General features: G+C 40.9%; 1 protein-coding gene across 1 annotated transcript; it reads left to right on the top strand.

The window, feature by feature from the left end:
- Window positions 1-364: 364 nt before the first annotated feature.
- Window positions 365-27,701, top strand: AADAC (arylacetamide deacetylase). The gene is made up of 5 exons (XM_089507719.1): window positions 365-513; window positions 18,542-18,764; window positions 23,351-23,420; window positions 25,446-25,617; window positions 26,952-27,701. Exons 1-5 carry the CDS (start codon window positions 376-378, stop codon window positions 27,558-27,560), a joined length of 1,212 nt encoding a protein of 403 aa, XP_089363845.1. The 5' UTR covers window positions 365-375; the 3' UTR covers window positions 27,561-27,701.

Raw genomic sequence — 27,701 nt, 5'->3', positions numbered from 1 at the left:
GACAGGATTTCATGTAACTGTTCCTCACAAGCTGTGACCTGAATCCTTCAAAACAAAATTCTGCCTGACAGAACTCATAACCACATTTTTTCCTTATTTTTCTTTTTGCCTAAGCTCTTCACAGTAAAGCAAACTCCACTAATCTGACTGTGGGTGACTGGATTGCTTGCAAAAGGCATAACAGATCAGGTTGTTCTGTTTGTTTTGCCTCTGGGGTAACCTTTTTACAGTGATCAAAGGAGATCTGACCCCTTGGGCGTGATCTGTGTGTAACAGCAGACTAACTTCATTGCTGTCAGCTGACTTACTCAGTTAAGTCTCAGTGTGAGGCTAGTCAATGCAACTCAGTCTTGAACGAAGTGGATATAGTAAAAGATGGGAAAGGCAGCACTATGGCTTTTGATCGCTTCTGTTCTGATTGCTTATTATGTTTACACCCCCATTCCAGAGAATATTGAAGAACGCTGGAAATTGATGCTCATTAATGCGGTCTTTAAAACCTTAGGGCATGTGGTAAGTGTTTTAGATGTTCATTTATTCCAGGTTTCTGTGTTTGAGATAGCTCACATTAGGGAGGAATGACAAGGACAAAGAACGTAGCCGATCAGGTTTATGCAAAATTAGAGTGAATCATGTCTGAAACAGAGTGCTCTGACATTGAAATATTGGGAGTGGTGGCATGGGGAGGGGAGATAGAATAATATAGGTGCATTTCCTTCCCTCTCTCTGCGTGTAAATATCCAATCTATTCAAAAGAATTCCAATGGAGGAAAAGCTACCTATTTGTTGAAGCATTCTGTTTTCTCTCTGATTTGTAGAGCTGTCTGAGAAATATGAGCATACCACTACTGAGGCAGAAAAGATCCACAACACCCTTTGATAATGGCTTTAATTACCATGGCACACATTGCCCAGATACTCCTTAGTCTGCTGCATGGATGTTTCTATAAATAGACAGTGCTAATTCTAGAAGTAATCAATCAAGTGTAAAGCAGCTAGAATTTTTCTCAGCGCTAATGTAATTTGTAATTGCAATTCTATGTGCGAGGGAGAAAAGTAACCCTGCTAATATGTGACAAGTGGGTTGCAGCTAATGATCTGGAAGTGAAATTATGACTACCACCGTGATTAGACATTGGTTTCAATACTTTTCTTTAATGAATCTTGTTAGTCTAAACACATCTGTGGTTTCCACCATCTTGGCACCTGGTGGTTTTTCAGTGGTTGTATGTAAAAGGTATTGGACATTTTGTCTCTGAGCTTTATCTTTTTCATATATGCTAAAAGAGGACACAATGATTAGGGAGATATGGGAATGTGAAGTGCAGCCTTCTTTCTTAATGCATGATTCCTTGTACTTTACCTGCTGATTTCCAGCCAGTGCAATAAGCTGTTTGGTTTGTTGCTGGAGTGAGAATAGGTTTTCTGAGTATTTGCTGAGGTATACAGAAAAGCCACTCTAAAGATGCATGTGAGGCTGTGGTGTGGTGTCAGCTTTCATGTGACTACCCAGAGAGTTAGTGATATCCCAGGAGGTCATAAAAATACACTCTTAGGAAAGAAGAAAACAAAGAACTGAAAAAAGAGTTGGCAGACCAATGAAGCAAAGAACAATTTAAAGTGAGGCAAAACAGGGAGAAGAAATACAGACTTAATCAGAGCTTGTTTTTATAGGGAGGTGTGTGGCAAAGGAAGTAAAGGGAAAAACAGGGTAACTAGCTAGGGGCAGGGGCAGTGTTAGGTGAGAATTTAGGGGTGTAAATATTTGATTGTTTCATCCTTGCAAGTAGGGTGAATAATAATAATAATAATAATAATAATAATAATAATAATAATAATAATAATTTATTTATACCCCGCCTTTCCAATGAGATCGGGGCGGCTTACAATAATATTAAAAACTTTAAAATAAAATAAAATGTCCCATAAACCCACCCACCCACTATAACCAATAATCACAATAATAAACCATAACAATAAAACAATATAGTTGATAATAATAATAATAATAATAATAATTTATATTCCGCTTGGGAGGCAACTGAGGCAACTGTGGGAGGCAACTGAGATGCTAATCACTTGGAATCCAGGCGGATTACAACAATAAAAGAGAATACAGTTAAAATTATAAAACCCCTATCCCTCCCCCCCCCACAGTAGTTAAGATTATTAAAGACAGATTAGTCAGTGGGAGGCAACTGAGATGCTAATCTGGGAAGGCCTGTTGGAAGAGATCCATTTTGACCACCTTTTTAAAGCTGTCAAGATTAATAATATAGCGGGTCTCCTCCAGCAGGCCATTCCATAACTTGGGAGCGGTAGAAGAGAAGGTCCTCTGGGTAAGCACAGGGGCACAAGGGCAACCTATGTAGAGCGCATTGCAGAAATCAAGTTGTGAGATTACCAGTGCATGTACTACAATTTTTAGGTTCCCAGGTTCCAGGAAGGGACGCAGTTGGCATATCAGCTGAAGCTGATAGCAAGCACTCCTGGCTGTTGCATCTATCTGAGCTGACATCTGGGGCGATGGATCCAGGAGCACTCCCAAGCTGCAAACACAGTCCTTGAGGGGAAGTGTGACCCCATCCAGGACTGGTTGGCAAACCTCCATACCTGTGTTAAGGGCTCCAACAACAAGTACCTCCATCTTATCTGGATTCAGTTTCAGTCTGTTTTTCCTCTTCCAGTCCATCACCGAATGACTTCTAAACTTTTCTCCTCACTACAGAGAAAATGAATATCCCAAAGTGTTACAGGAAATTATTCTTTGCAGAAATACATGTGGGTTGTTTTGGGGTTTTTGCATGAGAATCATGATTTTTATGGGGAAAAACAGCTGTCTGTTTTTGTACAATATTGCTGTTTTCTGCACTCTTGCACAAAGAAAACTTGCATACACACAAAAAATTCTTGTGCACAAAGCACCAACCTGGAACACTGTAATGCTCTCTAGAAAAACAACAACACAATCTTACACACACACACACACACAAAAACCCACTAGGCAATCTGGAAAGAGTAGATCTTTGTGCAAAAGAATGTGAGGTGGTTGGGTTTATTGTTGTTGGGTTTTTTTTTTTTTTGCACACAAAGAACCCATGTATATTTCTTTGCAGAACAAATTTCCCCCAAAAAAACTTTGGGATGTGTGACCGTCATGTGAAAACTAAACAAAAGTCTCACCAGTTCTCCCTGACTGGTTTGCCTGAGTATTGTGATTCCCCCTCCCACTCCCTATTTTGGTTAGGGAATGAATGGTGAATATTGTTTCTGTTTGTACATGGGATTGACAATTTTTGTTTAGAACCACAGTTCTTATCTTTGGGATTACTGTGCAGAAGACAATATCTAGTAAGTACTTTCACCACAAATCCCAGGAGAACCAATTTGTGTGTGAATTTCTCACTTCAAGGCCCAAGAATAATTTCCAATTAAGTTTATTTTCAATATATTATTATAGGGAGATTTTTGACATGTGAAGCTCTTCCTGCCACAGAATTAATTGGAAGGCGTTTCATTGTCTTTTGGATACTGAATTAGAATCTCACAGATGTTCTTTAATATAGATAAATGTTTTTTTTAACATGGGTTATGTACCCTATGGTAATGTTCATAACACAGGCCACAAGGGGCTTCCAATGACAAGGCATAATAAGATGGATGGATTTTGGAGCCTGTGTTGTACTTAAGATACTGTGCCTTGGTACATTGCCCTTTTTGACTTTAAAAAAAAATCACTGGTTCAGTTAATGCATGGCAGAGCTATGGCAGCAGAACCTATCTCTAATACATGGATATCATTATAGTATCTATTATGTAGTTCTGTGCACGGAGGACTATTCTTCCTGGACATACTGCTAATAAGGAACCATATGTGTTCTTTATTTGATGGCAAAGATGTCCTAAAGGATTGTTTTGACTATGCAGACCTATGTTGTGTCTAGCAGCTCCATGATGGAATAAGAGAAGAACAGAATTCCAAGATATTTTTACTATCTGCTAGTTAATATACCCTGTTGCTAGGCAAGGTAACTTGCATCTCTTCAGATGTTGCTGGACTGCAGCTTCATTCCACTTCTATTGGTGATGTTTACTAAGGCAGATGGGAGTTAGAACCCAACAATATCTGGAAGACCAAGCATTCTCACCCTGTCCCTCTGTAACAGTTAATTTAAGTGTGTGTAGTAAATCAAAATTTAAGTGTGTGTAGCCAAGAAGACAAACAAATGGGTTCTTGAACAGATCAGACCAGGACTCTCCTTGGAAGCAAAGATAATCAAGTTGAGGCTATCGTACTTTGTCCACATAATGAGAAGGCATGGATCACTAGAAAAAACAATAATGCTAGGAAAGGTAAAGGGTAGAAGAAAGAGAAGAAGACTACAAACCAGATGGATAGACTCAATCAGGAGGGTTATGGGCAGGGGCTTGCAGGATCTGGGCAAGGCAGTGGAGTGTAGGGATTCTTGGAGATGTCTCATCCCCAGGGTTGCCATGAATCGAAACTAACTCGAGGGCAACTAACAACAACAGTAAATCCAAAAATGTCCTGCTTTCTTGATTAAACTGCTTTTTTCCCTTTCCTGTTTTTGCATATATGTATATAATCAGATTTCTTAGAGATGGAATCCAAAACACAAAATTTGTTCATGTTTCATATACACCTTATACACATAGCCTGAAAAAGGTTGAGATAGTGACACCTTTGCTTTCTAATTATTCCATGTACCTAAACTTTGTTTCATGCCCAGAATTAATAAAAATATTGTATAAAACTTAATAATTTTGGGCATGAACCAAAGTTTGTGTACATCAAACAAAGAGAAAGCAAAGGTGTCACTATCTTGACCACCCATGAAAAATTTCAGATCTGTTTTTTTGGAGTATTTCATATTTTGGAATTCTGGATAAGGTAGACTCAGCCTGTATCAACTATTAAGTTAAGTACTGAGGAGATTGCTACTATAGATCTACAGGTGTGTAAATATCCTAAAGGTACCAGAAAATCTGGTCTGATCTAGGAAGCCCTGGTTAGTACTTGGATGGGAGACTGCCAATGAATAAGGTGCTGCCAACTATATTTTGGAGAAAGGAATTGGCAAAACTACTTCTTGCCTATGAAAACCCTATTAAATTTATTGGGTGACCATAAGTTGACAGGTACCTTGAGGGCACACACACACACACACACACACAAATATAGGTAACTGTTTTGTATTCACAATTGCTACTTAGTCGTGATTGCAACACTAGTGCCAAAATTATAACTCCCAACTCTATTTTGCTGAGAATCAGTTGCATGGGGAGAAGGAGACCCATCCTGCTGGTGATGGAAGTGTGGGTGAATGACATTTTTTGTCAACTTTGGGGGGGGGGGAGGGGGAGGAGTTAGGCCAAGAGAGGTTACTTAGTTAAGGTCATGATCCCTTCCGATATCTTTAGGCAAATACCAAGCCCTTGTCTTTGTTTCAGTTATATATCTCAAACCTTTACATAAGGTATAAGATTTGTACATAAAGGCGGGTTACAGACCACCCATTTGGGGCGGGCTGCACCTGCCCCTTTCCCCGGTGTATCGGGGCCTCAGCTGCCAGAACGGCAGCCACTGAGGCCCTGATCCACCACTTTCCGGGCTACGGGGAAGCGGCAAAAGGCCGCTTCCCCGCAGCCTGGAATGGGGTGTCCTTGGGGCTTCAAGCCGCTTGGCCCCTTTCTCCTTTGGTCCGCTGGGCGCAGCCATCTGAAGGCTGCGCCCAGCGGACCAAACCAGGAAGGAGCTCCGAAACGGAGCTCCTTCCTGCTCCGCGCTAAGGGTGCACTATGCGCCCTGGCGTGGAGCGAGGATGTCATGTCCGTGCTGCCCTGTATAGAGGCGGCGCAGCCATGACATCCTCATGGCGGCGGCCGTGTGGAACGGCCTCCACCATTTTGTGTGTGCGGAGCGAGCACTAGGGTTAGGGGGTGCGGAAGCACCGCCCCTTCCTAACCCTAGTGCACGTTCCGCATGCACAAAATGGCCCGTTTGTAACAGGCCAAAGACAGGGTACCGGTTTCTCAGTATTTCTATAGGTGAGGCAATAAATGTGGTGAGAGAAGAGATGAATGGAACAAAAGAAGGAAATCAATCCCACCAACTTGTTAAGAATACTTTCCATTTGTAGGTAGACACACCTTTGGAAGTGTCCAAAGGCTATGCATATATATTATCCTCCTTCTGTCATAGAAATGTCATGGAAGAAAGCACCATGAGTGGGCAAACCCTCACACTGCAGAGTTTGGAATGAGGCTGGAGGGGAGCAAACTGCCCTGGGTAGGGTTGTGAAAGATCCCCTATTACAGGAGATACAGCTTCTCCTTTTATATAGATGGAGCATGGAGGAATCTAACGATACTACCAGTTGTTGCATTACTTTTTTCAAAGCACCCAGGGCAACATGTTGTCACATGTACTGTGTTACTTCCAAGTTTTGTTATGCATCAATTCCTACACACCCACAAGATCTTGGCAACTTGTGTTATCTTGAGAAAATGTTGCAAGATACACTTAATTTAACCATTGTTTGTTCTAAAACCTTGATCAAATTAATCCTTTGCTTTTGAGGCAATTCGCCCACATTTTTTGCTAAGAAGACGCTCTCAGTGAATGCTGAAACAAAAACATGTCTAATATTGGAAAAATGTTTTCTATGCTTAAACTCATCTGTGCAAATAAAATTGTTCATTCCTTGACATTGTCCATGCTATCAGGATGATATGTTAAGGCAACAAATATTGGATGAAAGCAAACATGAGGCCTTTTGCTGATAAGGGCATTGGGATACTGGACTATTCCTATGTTAAAAAAAGGTAAAGGGCAGGGTGAAGCTGCCCTCTTCTCTTTTCAAGTTATTATAACACCCATGACTTCTATGCAATTTCCATGAGAATTTTTCACTTTGTTTCCCACTGCTGTGGAATTTAATTTTCTGTACATCTTCAGAGGGTGAAAAAGCAGAGAGAAGAAACATTTAACCTGAAAAGAGAAGAGGGCAACTTCACCCTGCCCTTTCCCTTTGTGTTGTTGTTTTTTTTTTTTAAAAAAAACTCAGTTACACTCCAACCTAGACTGCCTTGGGTTTAAGTAAAAACATAAAAGAAGCATGCCATAACTCCACTTGATTCTGTACTTTGTGCCTGTGGTTTCCATTAAAGAACTGAAACTTAATTTATACATTCTTCAAGAGGCCTATTTGAGTGCTGGCCTCCCCTGTGATAAATATTCCCTGAGATGAAGGGAGGACACACCATGCTCTGCCCCCACCATTCATGTGTTGGGTAAAAGGTCTAAAGTGGGGAGCCAGCTAAACAGCTTGGGACAACATTTGGAAGGAATGCATCTTTCTAGATACACCTATTTGAGCACTGAGATCTTCCAGGGAAGGAAGCCCTTAGCATTTCCCCTCTGCATTTTCTTTCCACAACTGCTATCATTGCATCCACAGAAACCATGCATAGGAGTGATGAGAGACAACTGCTATGAGATAGTTCAGGTTAGAAGCAGCAGCTAGTATAAAAGTTAAGCATTCCTTTCTGGAGTCAGACCTGAATCTGCTTCCTGAATCTGTTCAAGAGCTGCAGAAAGTTCATTATACATACCTGGGACTAAAGGAACACATTGTAGAGGAAATGGAAATGCAGTAGCTTCTGTCAGATGCAAACACTTCTCACATCATGTTTTCCTTAAGAAACCAGTTTTTAAACATTAAACCTCTGGAATGGAATGCTAACATGCACATTACACTTATATTAATAATATTTGTTTTCTACTAAAGATTTTAAAAGTGGTCAGTGGATAGTAGTATTGGAATGCTCTTCGTTTCTCTTTCTGAGGCATTCCCCACTGTTCCATTGTTTTGGAATGGAGATTCCAATGGTGGACAGTGTTCCCTGCAGGGAATGATCAGGATTCCAGGAAAGGTTTATGCAATTTGAAAGAAGCATTCAACTTTATAATCCAATTTTCTTATTTGGAAAACAGGAAATGTATACTTACTGCTTTCTTAGTATAAAGCTTATTCTATCATCCAACGATGCAGTAGCATACCTATAATCTTTCCTTTATTTTCCTTTTCTCTGAATTATGCTTTAGTGGAGAGTTCATTATCTGTGGATGGTGCCATTATGTGCCCCCCATGCACCTCACTTAATATTCCACCCAACAAATCTGGTATTCAGCTCCCCTGACACCAAAAACTAGCCTCCTCCAAACAGATTCTAAATTTTGCAAATGCTTTAGTTTGGTTTTTTTAATAATGATATTTGAATGAATCTTTATTTGAATCTTGAATGAATCTTTATTTGTATACCGCTATACCCATGATCACAGCGGTTTACAACAGTAATAAAAACAGACCGAAATTACAAAATCCAATAAAAAGAAATCCCCCCACATTAAACAATACAGTACAGCATTCCAGGTAGAATTATTGGGCCAGGTAGATTGAAGGGGGATGTGATATATTATTTATATTTATATTTATATATGTATCAAATGGGCATGTGAGTTAAAGATTGAGAAACACTGTCCCAGAATTTATAGAATTTAGAAAATATATTTATAGTAAGCTCTTCTGTCTGCTAGTTTCTGTAACTGGTCCTTGACTCTTCCCTGAAACTCCTTGATAGTCATGATCTCCTATTGATCTGCACACGATTACTGTTTGCTGGCACCATTTCATTTGTTGTTGTTGTTTGTTCATGTTGTTAAGAATTTCTTCAAAAGCTCAGGGCTCTCCTTCAGGCTGTGCATTAATTGTCTGCCTGGGTTTCAGAAATTCCTGTTTCTCTGTAGGTCGTAAAGGGAAAAAATCTGTTGACCTTTATGGATCTGACACAGTGTTGTAGCTGCCTAAATGTTGCTGATGGGCAATGAGGCCAGAGATGCAGGTTGGTATTAGGCCATGATAACAGGAAGACATCATAGGAATGTGGGTAAGCAAACTTTGGCCTTTAGTTTATTGCAGTGGGAAATGTGAACTCCAAAGCACTGTGTAAATTATATTTCTGTTGTAGTTATATTGAGAGATGACTCTCTTTAGATGTAAGAAACATAATCCACCCTTCAACAAATAAGCCAGTTCTGTATCTTCTATCAGAAACAGAAATATGTTCATCAAGGCTAAATTCCCCATTTGTGCCATGCGGCCACTTAGTCCAGCCTCTTCCTGGTGTGTCACCTTAAACCCAGTCCCCCAGGCAGGGTGACAGAGTGCTTTTGCATCACTTTTGCACTACTTTCCAGCTCATGATGACATCACTGTGACAGCACATCCTGTGACTCAGCACAGCCCAAATGCTTAGTCATCATGGCTGCAGGTGACCTATAGTTACCTTGTCATCTTTCATTTCCATTCTGGATCATATTCCAACAGTCTGCACTGTTCTCCCACCTGCCCATCCTCCCAAAAGCATCTCTTAAAAGGTGTTTTTAGGGGTTTTTGGAGATGTAGTCATGGAGACGTAGCTGTGTGTCAGACATACCCTTCAACTGCAGGATCTCATCCATAGCTAAGAAACACTGGCTGTTTTTTCAGATAAGCCCTTACTTGGAAAATTGGTTGACTTGTACATCCTGGAAGCATGAGATGATATAACCAACTCAAACCTGCTAACAAATTGAAAAATCATTGAACATTCTTTTTCAGTAAAATAGAAAACAGTTGCCCCTCTGGATTTGCTGACTTCCTATTCGTGGTCTTGAATTTCCATGGACAGGAAGCCAGGAGAGACAAAATGGTCTGTGCGCCCGCTGGAGCGTGTTGCTATTATTTTCAATGGGGGCTTGAATATTTGCCATTTTTCAATTAACACGGGGTCAGGAATGGATCCCCCACAAATTGTGAGGGACAACTGTAATCGTATTTCTACAGTATGAGAGCAAAGCAGTACATTCGTCTGTATGTATACAGTGAAGACAATTGAGATGCCAAAGAGGAAGCTTTTCTTGTTTCTTAAACAATCTACCTCCTGCTCAGTGTTCTAATGCCTTCTGAGAGATTTGAAGTTCTTGTTTCTTGCACACCATGTTATATAATTTTGTTCTTTTTGGATACTTCAGCCCTCCAGATTGTTGGACTGCGACTATCCGTATTCCTCACCACTGACTGTACTAGCTAGAGATGTTAAGAGTTGCACTCCAACAACCTCTGGAGGCCCACCCATTTCTTACTCTTTTACACACACACACACACACACACACACACACGGTATATTGTTTGTACAATCTTCCTCAGCATCTTTGATTGTTGTTGTGTGCCTTCAAGTTATTTCCAACTTATGCTTACTCCAGGGGTGTGACCTATCATGGGGTTTCTTGGCAAGATTTGTTCAGAGGAGATTTGTCATTGCCTTCCCCTGAGCCTGAGAGCATGTGATTTGCCCAAGGCCAAGCTGGGAATCAAACCCTAGTCCCCAGAGTCATAGTCGAGCATTCAAACCCTTATGCCATAGCATTTTCCCCCCCACCCTTATCAACCTAGTATATATGACAAATAATTTATATTAAAATGAATAGCTACTTTAATCAAGCATTAGATATATCTGTGGAGGAATAGATATTAAGCCAAATAGAAGCCTAAATCCAGCATAAAGTAGGTGGAGGGGAAAAGTATTCTAGCAGAGTTTTGTAAATTTTTCCAGTTCTATAAAGAGTACCATGCTTTGTCTTACTAGTGGTGTCACTAGGGGGGGTTTCAGCGGTGTGGTCCTCTTCAGCTGACACCCCTGAAGAGGTGGACACTTGATCAGGCCATCTTCCCACTGAGGGGAAAGGGTGAGCCTGCCTAGCCCAGGTTCTCTGTGGCAGCAGCACTTTCCTAATGAGGAGGTCACTGCTGAAATAGCAGTTAGCAAGCACTTTACATTTTATAGGGCTCATTCCCACTGGGCTATAAATTGAATCAAGATAGGAACATTGTTCTCATTTGAACTCGTGTTCAATCCTTGTTTAAGGAAAATTGTTCCCATTTGAATCTGCGTTTGATCCAACTTGGATCGATTTCTCTAGCTAAAACCCGAATCAGCAGTGGATAACCCGGGTTATCCTGACACCATTTTTTTTTTTTTTTTTGCAGCTGCCGTGTCAGATTCATGGCAAACTAATGGGAATGACAAGGGTGTCCAAATCGGGGGAGGCGCAATGTTCAGGGAGATGTCCCAAGGGTGTCACCAGCTTTGCTCTCTTTCCTGGCATTCCCGGCGCCATTTCCCCCCGTTCGCGTAGCCTTTCCCTGATGGTGTGTAAAACTTTTTTTTTTTTTTTTAAAGAAGAAAGTTAAACTGGAGAGGGAGTGGAAAAGAAAGGAAAGAAGAGATGGGATATGGAGAAAGGGAGGCTGGCAAAAACGTTTTGTGACTAGAAAGGAAAAAGAGAGGGTGGGGGAACCCCAAAACCCTGAACGTGGCTCTTGCATCCAGCCTTGTTTCCATTTTTGAGAGAGAAAAGGGGTGGATGGCTGCTGCATATTGGGGTGGTTTGAAGAAGGGTGCCCGTGCTCGGGAGACCTATGGAGGCCAGGAGCCTCCTCATTCAGGCTCTCCTCAGCTTTGTGGGGACTTACTGGGAAGGAAATGCCTTCCCCCAAATCCTCCTGAGGCAGGAATGCTGGACTTGAGTCTCTTGCTCATGAGGAGCCCCATGCAAGTGGGCGCCTCTTTCTTCCTTGAAAAACCCTGAGGCTCCCAACTGTAATAAAAGGGCCTTAGGCTACCTAAGCATCTCCCCAAAAAATTAAAGGGAGGAACGCTAAGAAATACAACTCTCTCTTTATGTACCTATCCAACCCCTCAACTTTTTTTCTCTTCAAATTTCCCACAAAGCCATCCTTCTCTCCCTCTCTTTGTAAATAGTAATAATGATAGAAATAATAATAAATATTCGAGTGTGTAAAACTTTTTTTTTTTTTTTAAAGAAGAAAGTTAAACTGGTTTTTTTGGAGAGGGAGGGGAAAGAAAGGAAAGAGAAGAAGGGATATGAAGAAAGGAAGGCTGGCAAAAACTTTTTGTGAGCGAAAAGGAAAAAGAGAAAGAGAGAGGAAAAAAACCCAAAACCCTGAATGTGGCTCCTGCATCCATCCATGTTTATTTTTTTGAGACAGAAAAAGGGTGGCTGGCTGCTGCATATTGGGGTGGTTTGAAGAAGACGGGGAGATAAGAAGAAGAAGGGGGAATTAAACATCACTGTGACGTCTAATTGCCTAAGCGCTTGATTGACAGCTTTAAAAAAAATGGTTCCAGAAAGGCAGTGGGAATGGGGAACAAAAAAAAAAAAACTTGTGTCAAAATACAACAGAGAAATATCAATGGGAATGAGAACATGGGTCAAGAAAAATCGCGTCAGTTTGCTCCCTTTTGTAATGGGAACAATGGACCTGATTTGAATATGAATTGGAAACTTGATCCAATCCAGACTCACAGCGATATATGTTGCTTTATATGCCCAGTGGGAATGGGGCCATAGTGAACAAAGCATTCTCTAACCAGTTTACAATGTGTTGGCTGCTGCAAGGAGGGAAAAGACCGAGTGCACCCAGCCCAGCTTCCCGACATCATTGGTGGTTTCTGCATGAGGAGGCTGCTGTCACCATGAGGAAAGACAAGGCCGAGCATGCCCATCCTGCTTCCCAGGAGCAGAAGCAATCTCCTCATGAGGAGGCCACCAGTACTGTGAGGAAGGAGAACAGGGGAGCATGGCCTTTTAGCCATGGCCCCTGGTAGTTCTGCCCACCGTACCAGGTGACACCAGGGGCTGGGACACCAGTGTGTTTTACACTAGTGCTTGTTTAACTGATTGTTCACTAGTTTTGCATCTGGTTGTATCATCCATTGTGCAACCTGTATTTGTAAGCAATTGCACAACTAGGAATGACACACCCAGATACTGGCCAGAATTGCTAAGGGAATATGCCTTTGTACAGTTGATGCTGGGAAAAACCAAAGGCTACCTTTAGGCCCTGTTTTCAGGCCTGGTGTCATCACCTGACAAGATGAGGGAATTGTGTGGCTATCAGACTTTTAAAAAGCCTTCCTTTAAAAAGAATAACAAGGTCTTGTAATGCTATGCAGGGTCCCTCCTGTTGCCCAGTCATACTACCACCATATCACCTTACTCCCACCTTGTAAACCAACCAGTGGACAACAAAGATGATGTGAAAGAACTGAAAGGGGCACTGGACAATTATCAGGGTGGCATCACCAAGTGACACTTGTAGAAGACACTACAAAAGCAAGGGGACAGAGAGCATCTTTCCCAGAGAACCCAAAGCATCTTACCAGCCTTGCCCATTTGTAAGCTTCCTGGTTGTATCTGCCTTCTGTATGAAATAGAATCCTTGTCTTGTTGAAATATTGCCATGATTTAGTAGAACTGGAAACATTAAATTGGCACCCTCTTTGCTATTCTTTTATAGACATGTGAAGACTATTTTGATTTAGCATCCCTTTAAGGGATGTTTTCCATCCCTTAAAAGAATGAGCCTGTATTTGTAGTTGTTTTTCTGTTTCAGTGGTCATGCTTTTACCTGTTGTTAATTCTATTGATAGTTTAATATTATTTTAACCTTTTGAATAATATGAACATATAGCTGTAACTGTTTCAATCAATACTTGTAAGCTGCTTTGCGCCCCAGACTTGGACAACTACAAGTTACAAATGTAACAACACAACATTAACACTTTTACATTTTGATTGGAGAAGTGTTTAAAACCATTTCAAATTATTTATTTTATCTTTTTTTAGGCCCTAGACTGTGCATCAAACTACTACTTCCCAGAAGCAGTTTTTAACAATATTCTTTCACAATGAATTACTTACATATAAATACTTATGATTCCAAAGGGGGGAAATGGTAAAATGCTACTTATTATAGAAGAGGGCACTAAATTTTCATTGTGGCCACACAAACTATGCAGACAACATAAAACTAGACCACAAAAGGCATATATTCACAGAAAGAGTAAGCATACCATTGTGATAAAATCCTTGCAGAAAATATTAGTGCTGCCTTGACTTAAAAAAAGCTTCACTGAAGCAACATAACACACGTGTGTGTGTATAATCTAACAATAAATTAGTCCAGCTGTGGTTTTCCAACAGACAGACAATAACCAGTCTTCTGTGTTCCCTTCACACACAAAAATCAGAAGAAATAAAAGATGGGGTGTTATTTTTAAAAATATGGCTTTGAAGCCATAACCATTATTTGAACAGAGATATGTTGTAGACAGTGTAGGCAAGCTGTACCACACCTCCAAATTGCTCTTCTGACAGTGCATTTTTTTCTTGTTATGTCTGAATTTAGCAGCTGCCTAATGGCACTCAATCCTTCATAAGAAAAGCCATGCTGGTTCGGAAAAAAACTTTTATTCACATAGTCACCAATGATTTCCCTCTGGGAAGCCTGCCAACTTCTCTTAGGCAACTGGGATGGTGGGGAATGTTAAGCCAGTTGGCTTGCTTCAGCATTGTTGCTATTGTGTGCCTTAAAATTATTTCCATCTTATGATGACCATGTCACAGGGTTTTCTTTGGCAAGATTTGTTCAGAGAGTGTTTGTTATCACCATCCTTTGAGGTGGAAAAAGTGTACCCAAGGTTATCCAGTAGGTTTCCATGGTTAAGCAGAGATTTGAATCATGGTTTGCCAGAGTCCTTGTTCAATGCTCAAACCTCTACACCACACTGCATCCTACATACAGTCCAACATTTTACAGATGACAATCAGAATATTTGTGGTCAAGCAACACTAGAGTGTGATCAAGATGGCAAAAATTATTAATGAGGGATAAAAGACAGCTAGGAGAGGCTCCAGCAGTTTACCTTTCCATGAGCTTACTGGGATGAACAAGATTTCATCCTCCTTCTCTCATCTCCCACCTGCTGGATTAATTGAGTGTGAATTACTTTTGCATTTTGAACTCAGACTGCAGCAATTAGAATAAGTTGGGGACAAAGGCGTGAAGTGGAAGAAGGGGAGAGAAATGCTTTCAAAGCAACTGAAAAAGTGGGATTACAGAAAATTGATCAGGAATGTCCCTGCCAATTCAGGACCATCGGAGAGTAGGCTTTAGTAAAACTATTAGTGATTGCCACTGTAATTCAGGGGTCCATTTGGGGCAACTTGAAGTCCACATGCAACTCATGGGCAAGATGTTAAACACCCCTGCTGTATTGTCTGCTGTTATCCTATTGGCAGACTGAGAAATCTGGTTTCTAGGTTTATCGCAGAGTTCTGTGTGGCTGAAAACACATAAATCCACTCATAAAATATGTGGGTTTTTTTTTTGTTATTTCCAACATGTGCTTTAGATATCAATTTACTACATTAATGAGTTTACTTTTGTTGTTATTCATTTGTTATACATGTGTGTTGTTTATGCACTACACATAAAAGCAGCTTCAGATTCTAAATTTATGTTCAAAACTCTCTAGACTCTTTGTTGTAGGAGTTAAAAAGAGAAGTCTTCTTGGTTTTGGCATCTGAACTATATTTGGATTTTTTTTCCCTGAGTAGCAGAGAACATAAATACCACACTAAAAAGAAATTCTTTAAGAAAGGCTACAAGAACATCTAATTTCCTTCTCTCCAAGACGCATGGCATTTTGGATGAACTGCCTGATTACCCATGGCTATGTTTTGTTCTTCCCCTTACCCCCTATCTGCACTAGGAAGGAGGGAATGAATTAAGCATCAGACAAAGGATGTGAGATTTATGGTGGGAAAATGTTTTCTCAACCTTTAGCTATCTTGTTTCTGAAAAGCTGATTGAAGCTAGTGGTCTGGGCACCTTGGGATGTCCTTGCCAGTGAAAGGTACTTTATAATCTGGATATGATTTTATAGCTTTGAATATTCACCGCTGCCAATGGGCTGTATCAGATCCCCAGTAACCCAGTACTAGAAGACAAATACATAATGTAACATTATTATACACAGAGTTCCCCATTCCCTGCAAGCAGCTGCCAACCAGCTCCGGGAGATATTTCTTCAATGGTTCATTTGCACTGCAGAAATAACATGGTTTGATATTGTTTTAACATGCTATGGAATTCTGGGATTTGCAGTTTTGTAATGTACAGTTGGCCCTCTGTATCCATGGATTATTTAGTTTGTGTGTGTGTATACTGTGGATGGTTGAATCCATGGAGATATGGATATCAGAAAACAACCTTGATTTTGCCATTTTATATAATGCTCACCATTTTATGATGCCATTGTACAGTGGGACCTTGGTATTTGCTGGAGATCCATTTGCCCCATTTGCTCCCCCTCCTCCCACGGACACCAACATTTGTGGATACTCAAGTCCCATTGTTCCCAATGGCAGCATGTTCATGTGGCACACCACCATTAGGGATAGCCCCTGTTGCCTCCAATAGTGGTGTGTGCATGTGGCTGTACCACCATTAGGGACAACAGGACTCTAGGTACATTTGCCACCACTGGGGAAAATAGGGGCTGTCCCTAATGCTGGTGCAGCCACGTGCACATGCCACCATTGGGGACAATGGGGGCTTGCCATCCATTGATGCTCAAATCCACAGATGGCAAGTCTGCAGATACTGAGGTCCCACTGTATATAATGGAGGTTGAGGGTTCCTGGAAGCAAACTCCAGCGGATACCAAGAGTTCACTCTTTTTAGCCTTTTCTATCAGACAGCTCTGGTGCAACAACAAACTACAAATCCCAGAATTCCATAGGATGAAGCCATGGCAGTTAACTGGTGTCAAATTGCATTATTTCTGCAGTGCAGATGCAGTCTATATACCATAATGACTGGGAGATACTGAGGGCCAGAGTGAGTCTGGCAAATAGTGAAGACAAAGTAGGGGTATAGCTGCCAGGGAGGGAGGATTGTCTCCTCAAATAAGAATTCTGGCTCTCCCCCATAAATGTCTCCAAATTGTTGCACAGAGTGAGACACTAAAAACTATTTCCGCCCAGAACTCTTATATTTGCTGGATTCTCTTGGTAAAGTTGCCTGCCTCTTTTCTTTGGATGCCTAAGCTATTTCCAAATAACCAACTGAAAATTTATGTTACTAGATGCTAGAAGTATGGGGACTGGAGGAGAATTCTTATTTGGCAGGGACAATGCACACACCTCCCTACCACCAACCATAGTTATATGCCATGGTAAAAGAAAATCACTAATGTATGTTACCCAGCAAGAGAGAACCAGGTTTGACTTTTGAATTTGATTGAAAGAATAGAGACAGGAAGTGTGGTAGGATCCAGGAGAATAGTACTTGCTGTTGGGAACTGTCTTCCTTAAAGAAGAATGGCATCTACTTGGATGACAGGAGTTTATCAGACAAGGGAAATTGGAAGTATAATTCAATGGCAATCTGAACGCAATCATGGGGTTTAACGTTATTGTGTGATAACCCACTACACGCAAATTCGGGCAATGGGAAGTCAGTCCAAGAGCAATCATGGGGTTTCACGTTATTTCGTGATAGACTACCACAAGCAAATTCGGACAATGGCATGCTATTTTTGGGCAATGGGAATCCAGTTCGAATGCAATTTGCATTCACATAAATTTGCTGAACTAGCGAATTCAAGTAAATGCATTCTGGCCCCACTTTCTTTTCATTCAAAATTAAGATAAATTCCTCACGTGTGATAAAGTCCACAGTATACTTGGGTGATGGTCTCCTGTTTAACATTTCCACGCAGGCAGGAAAGAAAGAAATCCTACAATTTCACAGAGAGATAAAGACATTCCATGTTTATTTCTTCACTCAGCAGACTACCATATTGATTAAATCTGGTATCAGATCCTTGCCAAATGCCATGGAAGGCCAGTCAAATCTCATAATATCCTTACAAATAAAGATGGACATGATGTTCCAGTAGATAGCAAACCCTTCTCCAAGCTCACTTCTTATTCTTTAGCTGCCCATTTGTAGATTTAACTGTTGTTCTTTTGAACCCTCAAGTCCTTTCCAACTTATGAAGACCCTAAGGGGCTATCAAGGGGTTTTCTGCAGCTGAAAGTGTGTGATGTACCCAAGGTACAGAGTCCTAAATTTAGTAGTTAATCTGTGCTATAGTAGGCCCATTGGATTGATGCAAACTACATAGGTATTGACTAGTTAATTTCCCATTGGTACAATGAGTCCACTCTAGCTGAGACCAACAATTGGATTTAGGTTAAGGTACGATTCCTCAAGCATGCCTCCTGTTTCTTTTACAGAGTATGAGATAAACCTCAGAGTTCGGATACAGTGTCTCTGGTATCACATCCAGTATATCTCACAAAGCACTGTTGATCTCCAGTACTTTTTCATACAAAATGAAACTGTAGCAATAGCCCTAGAAGTTTTGCTGTGGCAGTTTATAACATATAAAGGATTAATAATGATGATAGTATATATGTTGAATTTTTTGTCTTCAGCTTTTTTTTTCTTCTGTAAATGAATGAGGCACCAGTGAATGTAGACTATTATGCACTTGGAACTTTGTAAAATATACTGACATAAATAGTTCTCTTGTTTTCCAGGCTGACATTGCTGAAAAACTGGGTCTTAAGCACCACATGGAAATAATGATGCTGATCTCAAGTATGCAATATACAGCACCAGTATCTGATGAAAAGGTCACCGTAACAGACACAAAAATGAATGATATTCCTGTTCGTTTGTATATCCCTAAAGGGAAGCTGGACTCCTTGAAAAGAGCAGTAATTTATATTCATGGAGGTGGATGGTGTTTAGGAGGGACGGGTAAGCATGGGGGCTTCCTCTTCTTTTTTTCTTGCCAGTATGGGTCTTCAGTGAAAAATATTGACTCTATGCACAGTTATTTAAAGATCAATTACCTTTAAATACCCAGCTTTCTCTGTTAATTGACTGGAGAGACAGTCAAGGAAACTGTAAGCTAGATAGGGAGATTTTGATCCAGCTTGAGGCGAGAAGTTCCCAGCCCTGAGATTTTCACTAAGGCAGGATTTGCAGTGGATATAATATTGGACACTACCAGATATCAAAAATATCAAAAACAAAAGTAAAAATACCTTATCCAGAAGATAAGGTTCATTATCAAGGGATTTCTGTTGAAAACAGTCTAGGGAAGTTATTTTGGGAGGATTAGAAATCACAGAATTCCACAGTGAACATGGAAATGGTGGATGTGGGGTTCTAGAAATCATAGTCAGAAATAATAATTTTTAGAGGCTGTGGGTATGTGTTTATGTGCCTTCATGTCACCTGCCAACTTATGGTGACCCCATGAATTTCGTAGGGTTTTCTTAGGCAAAGAATATTCAGAGGTGGTTTTACCAGTTCCTTCCTCTGAAATGTAACCTATGGCATGGTACAGACCACCAAAATGCAGCGTACCGGTGCCAATTCTAGGGTTAGGGACTGCATGGCAACCGCACATTCCCTAACCCTAAAATGTGACTGCGCCATCCTCATGGTGGCCTCCCATTCACACGGGGGCAGCCATGAGGCCGCTGGTGCTGTGCAGTGACTATACGTTGCACACAGGAAGTGGTGTCATGAGGGTGCAATTTCCTGGTTGTGGCACCGCAAAGGAGGAGCTGCTTGAGGAAGCTCCTTTTCGGTGCATGCATCATTCCCACAGCAACCTAACAGCTCCGAGAACGATGCCAAGGAGAAAGGGGCTGGGCTCCTTTTCGGTGCATGCATCATTCCCACAGCAACCTAACGGCTCCGGGAACGATGCCAAGGAGAAAGGGGCTGGGCAGCCCATTTCTCTCATGGCTGTGGTTGCTGTGGGAATGATGCACCCCTTTTCTGGACCATGGAGAAGCAGCAAAACTCCGGATAGGAGCTGCAGGGCTGCCAGTGAGGCTGTCCTGCCCCCAATCTGGCACAGAAAGGGGGGAGGGTGCAGGCTTCAGTCTGTACCACACCTATAGCACTTGTTATTTGTTGGCATTCTCCCACCCAAGTACAGTCGGTCCTTCTTATACACGGATTTTTTATACACGGATTTAAGCATACACGGTTTGAAAATGTTACAAAAAAGTATAAATTTAATAATAATAATAATAATTTGTTTTATTTATATACCGCTATTCCAAAGATCATAGCGGTGAACAGCAAGTAAGCTAATTAGCAAGTAAGCTAATTTGCCCCCAACAGTCTGGGTACTCATTTTAGCGACCTCGGAAGGATGCAAGCCTGAGTCGAGCTTGGGCCCTTTTGCTGGTCTTGAACTCGCAACCTTGTGGTTTCGAGTGAATGGCTGCAGTACAGGCATTTAACCACTGCGCCACCAGGGCTCCATTTACCTTGATTTTCCATTTTTTATAAGGGACACCATTTTGCTATGTCATTATATGTAATGGGACTTGAGCATACACAGATTTTGTTATACACGGGAGATCTTGGAACCAAACCCCAGCGTATAACAAGGGTCCACTGTACTAACCAAGGCTAACCCTGGTTAGCTTTCAAGATTAGATAGGATCTGGTGCCTTTAGAGAAGACCTACACAACTTGGCAATAAGTAGGGAGCACAATTAAAATAGACTAAACATCTTCAGGCTGCAGATAGGTTTAAATTAAATACAATTAATAATATTAATTAATAATATTAATTAGAATTAATTAATTTTAATTCCATTTTTCCTCCTCCTCTGCCCGGCCCTCTCCTCAGGAAAAAGTTGAGTGGTCGAAGAGCCTTTCCTGTCCTCCTCTATCTGGACTTCTCCTTGGGAGAAGGCCAAGCGATGGAGGAGCCTTGAGGGGCAAGCATTTGCCCCTCTTCCTTGTCTACTGCCTGGCCTTCTCAGGAGAAAGCTTGGCGGAAAAGGAGACTTGCAGGGTGAGTGTTTGCTTGTCCTTCTTCTCCTCCACCACCAACACCTGGCCTTCTCATACAATCATAGACTTGGAAGAGACCGCAAGGGCCATCCAGTTCAACCCCCTGCCATGCAGGAAATCTCAATCAAAGCATCCCTGACAGATGGCCATCTGGCCTCTGTTTAAAGATTTCCAGGGAAGAAGACTCCACTACACTCTGAGGGAGTGTGTTCCACTGTCGAACAGCCCTTACTGTCAGGAAGTTCCTCCTAATGTTGAGGTGAAATCTCTTTTTCTGTATCTTGTATCCATTGCTCCGGGTCCTAGTCTCTGGAGCAGCAGAAAACAAGTTAGCTCCCTCCTCAATATGACATCAGGAGAAAGCCAGGCAGCAGAGGAGCTTTGAGGGGTAAGCATTTGCCCCCTCCACCTTGATAGAAAGCTAAGCAATAAAGGAGCTTAGCAGGGCAAGCATTTGCCCATGTTCCTACTCCTCCCATACATGACCCTCTCCTCAGGAAGAGGCTGAGCAGCAGAGGAGCCTTGAAGTCATTCCACATCCTCATGGGCCACCTGAAATGCTTTGGTGGGCTACATGCGGCCCCCGGGCTGTATGTTGTGCAGGCCTGCTTTAAAGGATTCAGGCCATAAGAACAGAAAATTAGTAGTATCATAGAATCATAGAGTTGGAAGAGACCACAAGGGCCATCCAGTCCAACCTCCTGCCATGCAGGAAATCTCAATCAAAACATACCCGACAGATGGCCATCCAGCCTCTGTTTAAAGACCTCTACGGAAGGAGACTCCACTACACTCCGTGGGAGTGTGTTGCACTGTCGAACAGCCCTTACTGTCAGGAAGTTCCTCCTAATGTTGAGGTGGAATGCCTTTTCCTGTAGCTTGCATCCATTGTTCCGGGTTCTGTTCTCTGGAGCAGCAGAAAACAAACTAGCTCCCTCCTCAATATGACATCCCTTCACGTATTTAAGCAGGGCTATCATATCACCTCTTAACCTTCTCTTCTCTAGGCTAAACATCCCAGCTCCCTAAGTCGTTTCTCATAGGGCATGGTTTGCAGACCCTTCACCATATTAGTCACCCTCCTTTGGACATGCTCCAGTTTATCAACATCCTTTTTAAATTGTGGTGCCCAGAACTGGACACAATATTCCTGGTGGGGCCTGACCAGATCTACTGCATACATGAGGGATGGATTGAATTGTGTACATTCTCCCAAGAGAGGGGATAATGTAGCCCATAGGCTCTAGAAAAACCCCATGGTCATGTTTGTGGATCCCTGCACCTAGCCCTTTTTGAAAAATTGTTCCAAATTGCCCTTGGATTGTGGGTACAAATTTGGCCTTTCTTTGGCTTCCTGCACCAGGAAATGCCCCCCCCCCCAAAAAAAAAAAAAAAAAAACAAAAAAACCTGGAAGCTAAAACATTGGCATGGAACCCAATTAGGGGCCACTGAGAATCAACAACAACAGCACCAGCAACAACAATAATAGAACCAACAGTTGCTCACTCCCATTCTAGCATGGGAGCTTAATACACTGTGGCATGTGATAAAGGGATAGAAATAATGTCAGCAAATTCTGATATTTCTAGAACCATAATAGTTTTTGCTTCATGAATCATGGTCAGGACAGTGCCCAAATTTTAGGTCAGATGAGCTGACAGAGAGCCACGGTGACAGTTTAGCAGATGGAATATGGAACTGATAATATTAAGAGCATAAGAGGAGCTCTAATGAGTCTGTCCCAAAGTCAGTCTAGTCTGGCAACCTTTTCCCCATTGTGGCTAATTAGTTACTTCTGTGATGGCCACAGGCAGAATGACATGATAATAATTCTTTCACTCCCACCCCCTTGTCAGACCTGGCAACTGACATTCAGTGTCATAGTGTCTCATGTTGTTTAGCAAGTTATGCAGTTAGCAGTTATCTTTGGCTGCATCCACATTGCAGAAATAACTTGGGTTGATACCACTTGTAACTGTCATGGCTCAGTGCTATGGGATTCTGGAAATAATAATAATAATAATAATAATAATAATAATAATAATTTTGTGGCACCAAAGCTCCATGGCAGTTAAAGTGGCATTGTACTGCTAAACTGGTGTGGTGTGGATACATCTTGTGAATTCAGTCATTAGATGCACCATAATCCAGTTGAGGACAGGACCAATCCTGGATAAGTGTATATGCATAACAATCCACTAGCTTCATCAATATCTGGAATTTCAGTGAAAATACCCTTAAAACAGATGCATCTTGAAATATCTGCTGGTACAGGCAAGAATAGCCTGTAAAGTGAGGCTTCAAAAAATTTTCCTTCAAGAAGACACTTAGGCATGGTTGGTTTAGAACCTTTTAGGTGAAGCAGTTTGTGCAATGATTGTATTCTATTGCCAAGAAATCCCTGAACCATATAGATTCATGGAAAAAAGCCACTGGCAAAAGAGAGAGGGAACTGTTTATCTATTTGTTTTGGAATAAAGCCATAAAATATTCATTGTCACTTATTTTGTTGCAGCCATGGAAGCCTATGACCTTCAGTCAAGATGGATTTCTGAAAGACTAAATGCTGTCATTGTATCAGTCGAGTAAGAAATGCTGTTTCAGAGTGAAACTTTGGAGAATATGTGTTCATATATGGGAAACTATGGTCCATCAGATAGCTTGGACCTGAGCCGTATAGGCTTTATAGGTCATGACCACCACTTTGAATTGTGCCCAGAAATAGACAAGCATAAAACCCCAACAGAATCTTGCACTAATTGTTTTGTTCCTTTTGTAGATATCCCTGAGAATATGGTTGAGGGGTACTATCAATAGAGTTATATTATTAATAATAATCTCATACAGTTAAAAAAAATGTCACATGAGAATATATGTGAGTTTAAAAAACAATTTAACTCCCTTTAACAATGCTTCAGTAATTCTGGAGGGGGGGAAATCCAGTTCATCAGCAAACACTCTCTTCCGTAACTCATTATTTTTTTTATATGGCCAGCTCACACAAACATTCATTTTAAAAAATGTTAATATTTTATGCTATATCAGAAGAGACAATCCAGCTCCCCTTAATTCTGCCTTTCCTTTTCCAAGGACTGAAGTTAATTACAGATTAAGAAAAAAGAAGAAGAAATGCAGTGGAGAGATCTAGATTTAGCTCTACAAGTAAACTGATTTAAATAAGTGGTAGATATGGTGCTGATGACTTGCAAATCTCTTTGGTTTCAGTTGGTCTATTATAAGCATGATTCCACCTGGACCCAACTTAATAAGATAATCATATATAAAATATCTGAGTTAAAATTCCCACTCCTGCTTAAAAGCAGCTATTAAGAATCAGCAGACATGAAATAATGTTGCACTGGGCTTCAAGCCATAAATGGGAAGAGACTATGACATCTTAGCTAAGTACATGTACACCATTAAATATGTGTACATCCTAGATCTCTTGGGGATACTCCAGTGAAACATGCAGAAGTCCAAAGTGGAAGGGAATAGATTACAGAATCTGCCTTACTAATTTTGGTCAGCTGGAAGAGTTGGTTTTGAAACCAATAGTGCCATCCATGCAAATTCTATAGAGAAGATCTTATTGTAGTACAACACTACATGTGTAGGATTCTCTTTACAGACAAACGTACTGATATTGTCTACACCCCTTTGTGTTATTGAGTGTCTGATATGGTTTCCAGACCCTTCACCATTTTAGTCACCCTCCTTTGGACACGCTCCAGTTTCTCAATGTCCTTTTTAAATTGTGGTGCCCAGAACTGGACACAATATTCCAGGTGGGACCTCACCAAAGCAGAATAGAGTGGCACTATTACTTCCCTTGATCTAGACACTATACTTTTATTGATGCAGCCTAAAATTGTATTGGCCTTTTTAGCTGCCACATCACACTGTTCACTCATGTTCAACTTGTGCTCAACTTTGACTCCTAGATCTGTTTCACACATAGTTTCATTCAGCCAGGTGTCCCCCATCCTATATCTGTGCATTTCATTTTTCCGCCTTAAGTGCAGTACCTTACATTTCTCCCTGTTGAAGTTCATTTTGTTAGCTTTGGCCCAGCTTTCTAGTCTATTCAGGTAGTTTTCAGTTTAGATTCTGTCCTCTGGAGTATTAGCTATTCCTCCTAATTTGGTGTCATCTGCAAATTTGATAAGTATGCCCCCAATTCTGTCATTCAAGTCATTGATAAAGATGTTGAATATCAGTGGGCCCAAGACAGAGCCCTGTGGGACCCCACTGGTCACTTCTCTCCAGGATGAAACACAGCCATTGTTGAGCACCCTTTGTTTTTTGTTTTTGTTAAAGTAATAGCCATATGTAGGCCACAGAAGTCCGCAACAAACCAACCACAATTCCTAGTTTCATTATAAATAATAGTTAGGTGAAAAAAACAAACATTTTTCAGCACTGTCTCATAGCTGAAGGATGAAACTGTCTTGAGGATGAGTAGAACACATGAGCCCACAAGACAGTCATGTACACAAAGCAAGTTCATTGAGGGAGGACATATCTAAATTTTTTCTCTCTTTTTTCTTTCTGTTTTTCATAAACTGCAAGTGTATTTAATTTCTTCTTCCTTTTGAACTCATTCCTCAAAGGTACAGATTGGCACCAAAATATCATTTCCCTGTTCAATTTGAAGATGTATACACCGTGGCAAAGTATTTCCTGCAAAGGAGTGTTCTTGAGCAATACAAGGTAGATCCAAGCAGAGTGTGCATTTCAGGAGACAGTGCAGGAGGGAACTTAGCTGCAGCCGTAACACAGCAGGTGAGTAATAGTCCCTTGAAAGTAATGAGTCCAAAATGGGTGGTTCATTGTTCAATGAAATTAGAGCTGTAGCTCCTTGTTATATAACTAAGGAAAACCCTGCAACATCCTGTTTGGGATCTGGGCACACAAGGATGTTGGAAGTGTCTCTGATATAAACAAAGTTGTTGAAATAAAAGTGTTTTGGGTAGCTGTATAGCAGTTGCTTGTGTGGATATGGAGATATGAAATGCTCTAATTTACATTATATTTATCAGATTAACATTATATTTACTAGATCAATCAGCTTGTTGACTATACTAAAGGACAAGTAGAGCAAACGAGGATCTGTCATATATGAGCCTCTAAATAGCTATAAGTCATTAGAGCAAAGAATACTTTGGAAGTCATTAGAGCAAAGAATACTTGGGAAAAGAATGTAGATTAAATAGCCCTTGTCTGGAATTCGAAAATCCAAACTACTCCAAAATTGTTCTTATGGGTGGCTGAGACACCTTTGCTTTCTGATGGTTCAGTTTACATAAACATTATTTCATGCCCAAATTTGTTTAAAACATTATGTATACAATTACCTTCAAGCCAGTGGTATCCCTGGGATTGGTTTCACCTGTTGCAGGGGGTGGACTGTCATAGCCTCTGGAGGGCCATTTGGGGTCTAGCATGGCTGCAGCCATGCCAAAACCCAAACAGAAGTCATTACTCCGCTCAATAGCAGCTGCTGCTTAAGGGGGCACTGCTAAGGCTTCCACAGAGCCACATCAACTGCTCTTGCAGCCATGCCAGAGCCCAAACAGAAGGCATTCTCCCTTCCATCACCTCCGTTGCTTGTGGTAATAAGACTACTGAGTATATTGAACCATGCTTCCTATGAAAAACAAGCAAAGCTTTATTATGCAATCAGCCTGTTTCATTCATGGAGTATGCTTGTTTCTGTCCAGATGATGCCCTCCTGAGTTTGTAACATTTCCCTCTTTTCCCAATACTTCTTTCATCTTTTTTCTTACAAGAGACATTATATTAAGAAATAAGGGGAAAAGAGTAACTGTACAATACTTTTTGATTGTTAGTACTAGGACTCATGTCTTGAAGTTCCCACACATGGATATAAATTGATTTTATTTTATTTTTAAAAAAATTGAACTCCTTAAATAATGTAAACATTGCGGATAATCTGTGTATGGAGGCATCAATAACAAAACAAGAAATCTATTAACCTTCAGTTCCTAATTCTCCTTTCTGTTAACACTGTTAAATATCAAACTTGTTCTGCTTAGATTGAATAGCTATTGTGGGAAAAGATATGAGAATTACATTTTCCTCCTAAATGGTTATAGCTTCTAGATGACCCTGATGTCAAAGTTAAACTGAAGATCCAAATGCTAATCTACCCTGCTCTTCAGACCATTGATTTGAATTTGCCATCCTATCAAGAAAATGAAAATATGCCAATTCTGCCTAAATCTTTAATGCTTAGATTTTGGAGTGAATACTTTACTACCGACCTCTCTCTAATGGAAGCAATGGAAATCAATCAACATGTTCCCCCAGAATTTAGCCATTTGTTTAAGTTTGTAAACTGGAGTGACTGGCTACCTGAAAGATTTAAAAAGAACCATGTTTATACCATCCCAACACCTGGAAATCCAAAGCTTGGACAAAAATATCCTGGGTTCCTGGATCCAAGAGCAGCACCTCTATTGGTTGAGGATATCAAGTTGCGTGGATTACCCCTCACATATGTCATTACATGTCAATATGATGTCTTGAGGGATGATGGAATCATGTATGTCTCACGCCTTAAGAAAGCAGGAGTTCCAGTAATACATGAACACCTTGAGGATGCTTTTCATGGACTATTAATGTTTATTTTAAGCCCATTATCCCTAACTAGAGCACAGATGGCTGTCAATAACTACATTGAGTGGCTAAATAAGAACTTATGAAGGAAACATGTCTGTGGATGGAGGGGTGCTTCAGGCTCTGATTAATTTGGGCTGCGTTTTATACTGCTTTTCAAGGAACAAATTCTCTTTTCTGTGAATCATTTTGATATGGCCATTCTTTGAATATTGTAATTAATATAG

This window comes from Sceloporus occidentalis, unplaced genomic scaffold, assembly GCF_023333645.1.
Source record: "Sceloporus occidentalis isolate IW3139 unplaced genomic scaffold, rSceOcc1.0.p SCAF_2, whole genome shotgun sequence".
NCBI lineage: Eukaryota > Metazoa > Chordata > Lepidosauria > Squamata > Phrynosomatidae > Sceloporus > Sceloporus occidentalis.
This window is presented reverse-complemented; position numbering and strand designations above follow the sequence as displayed.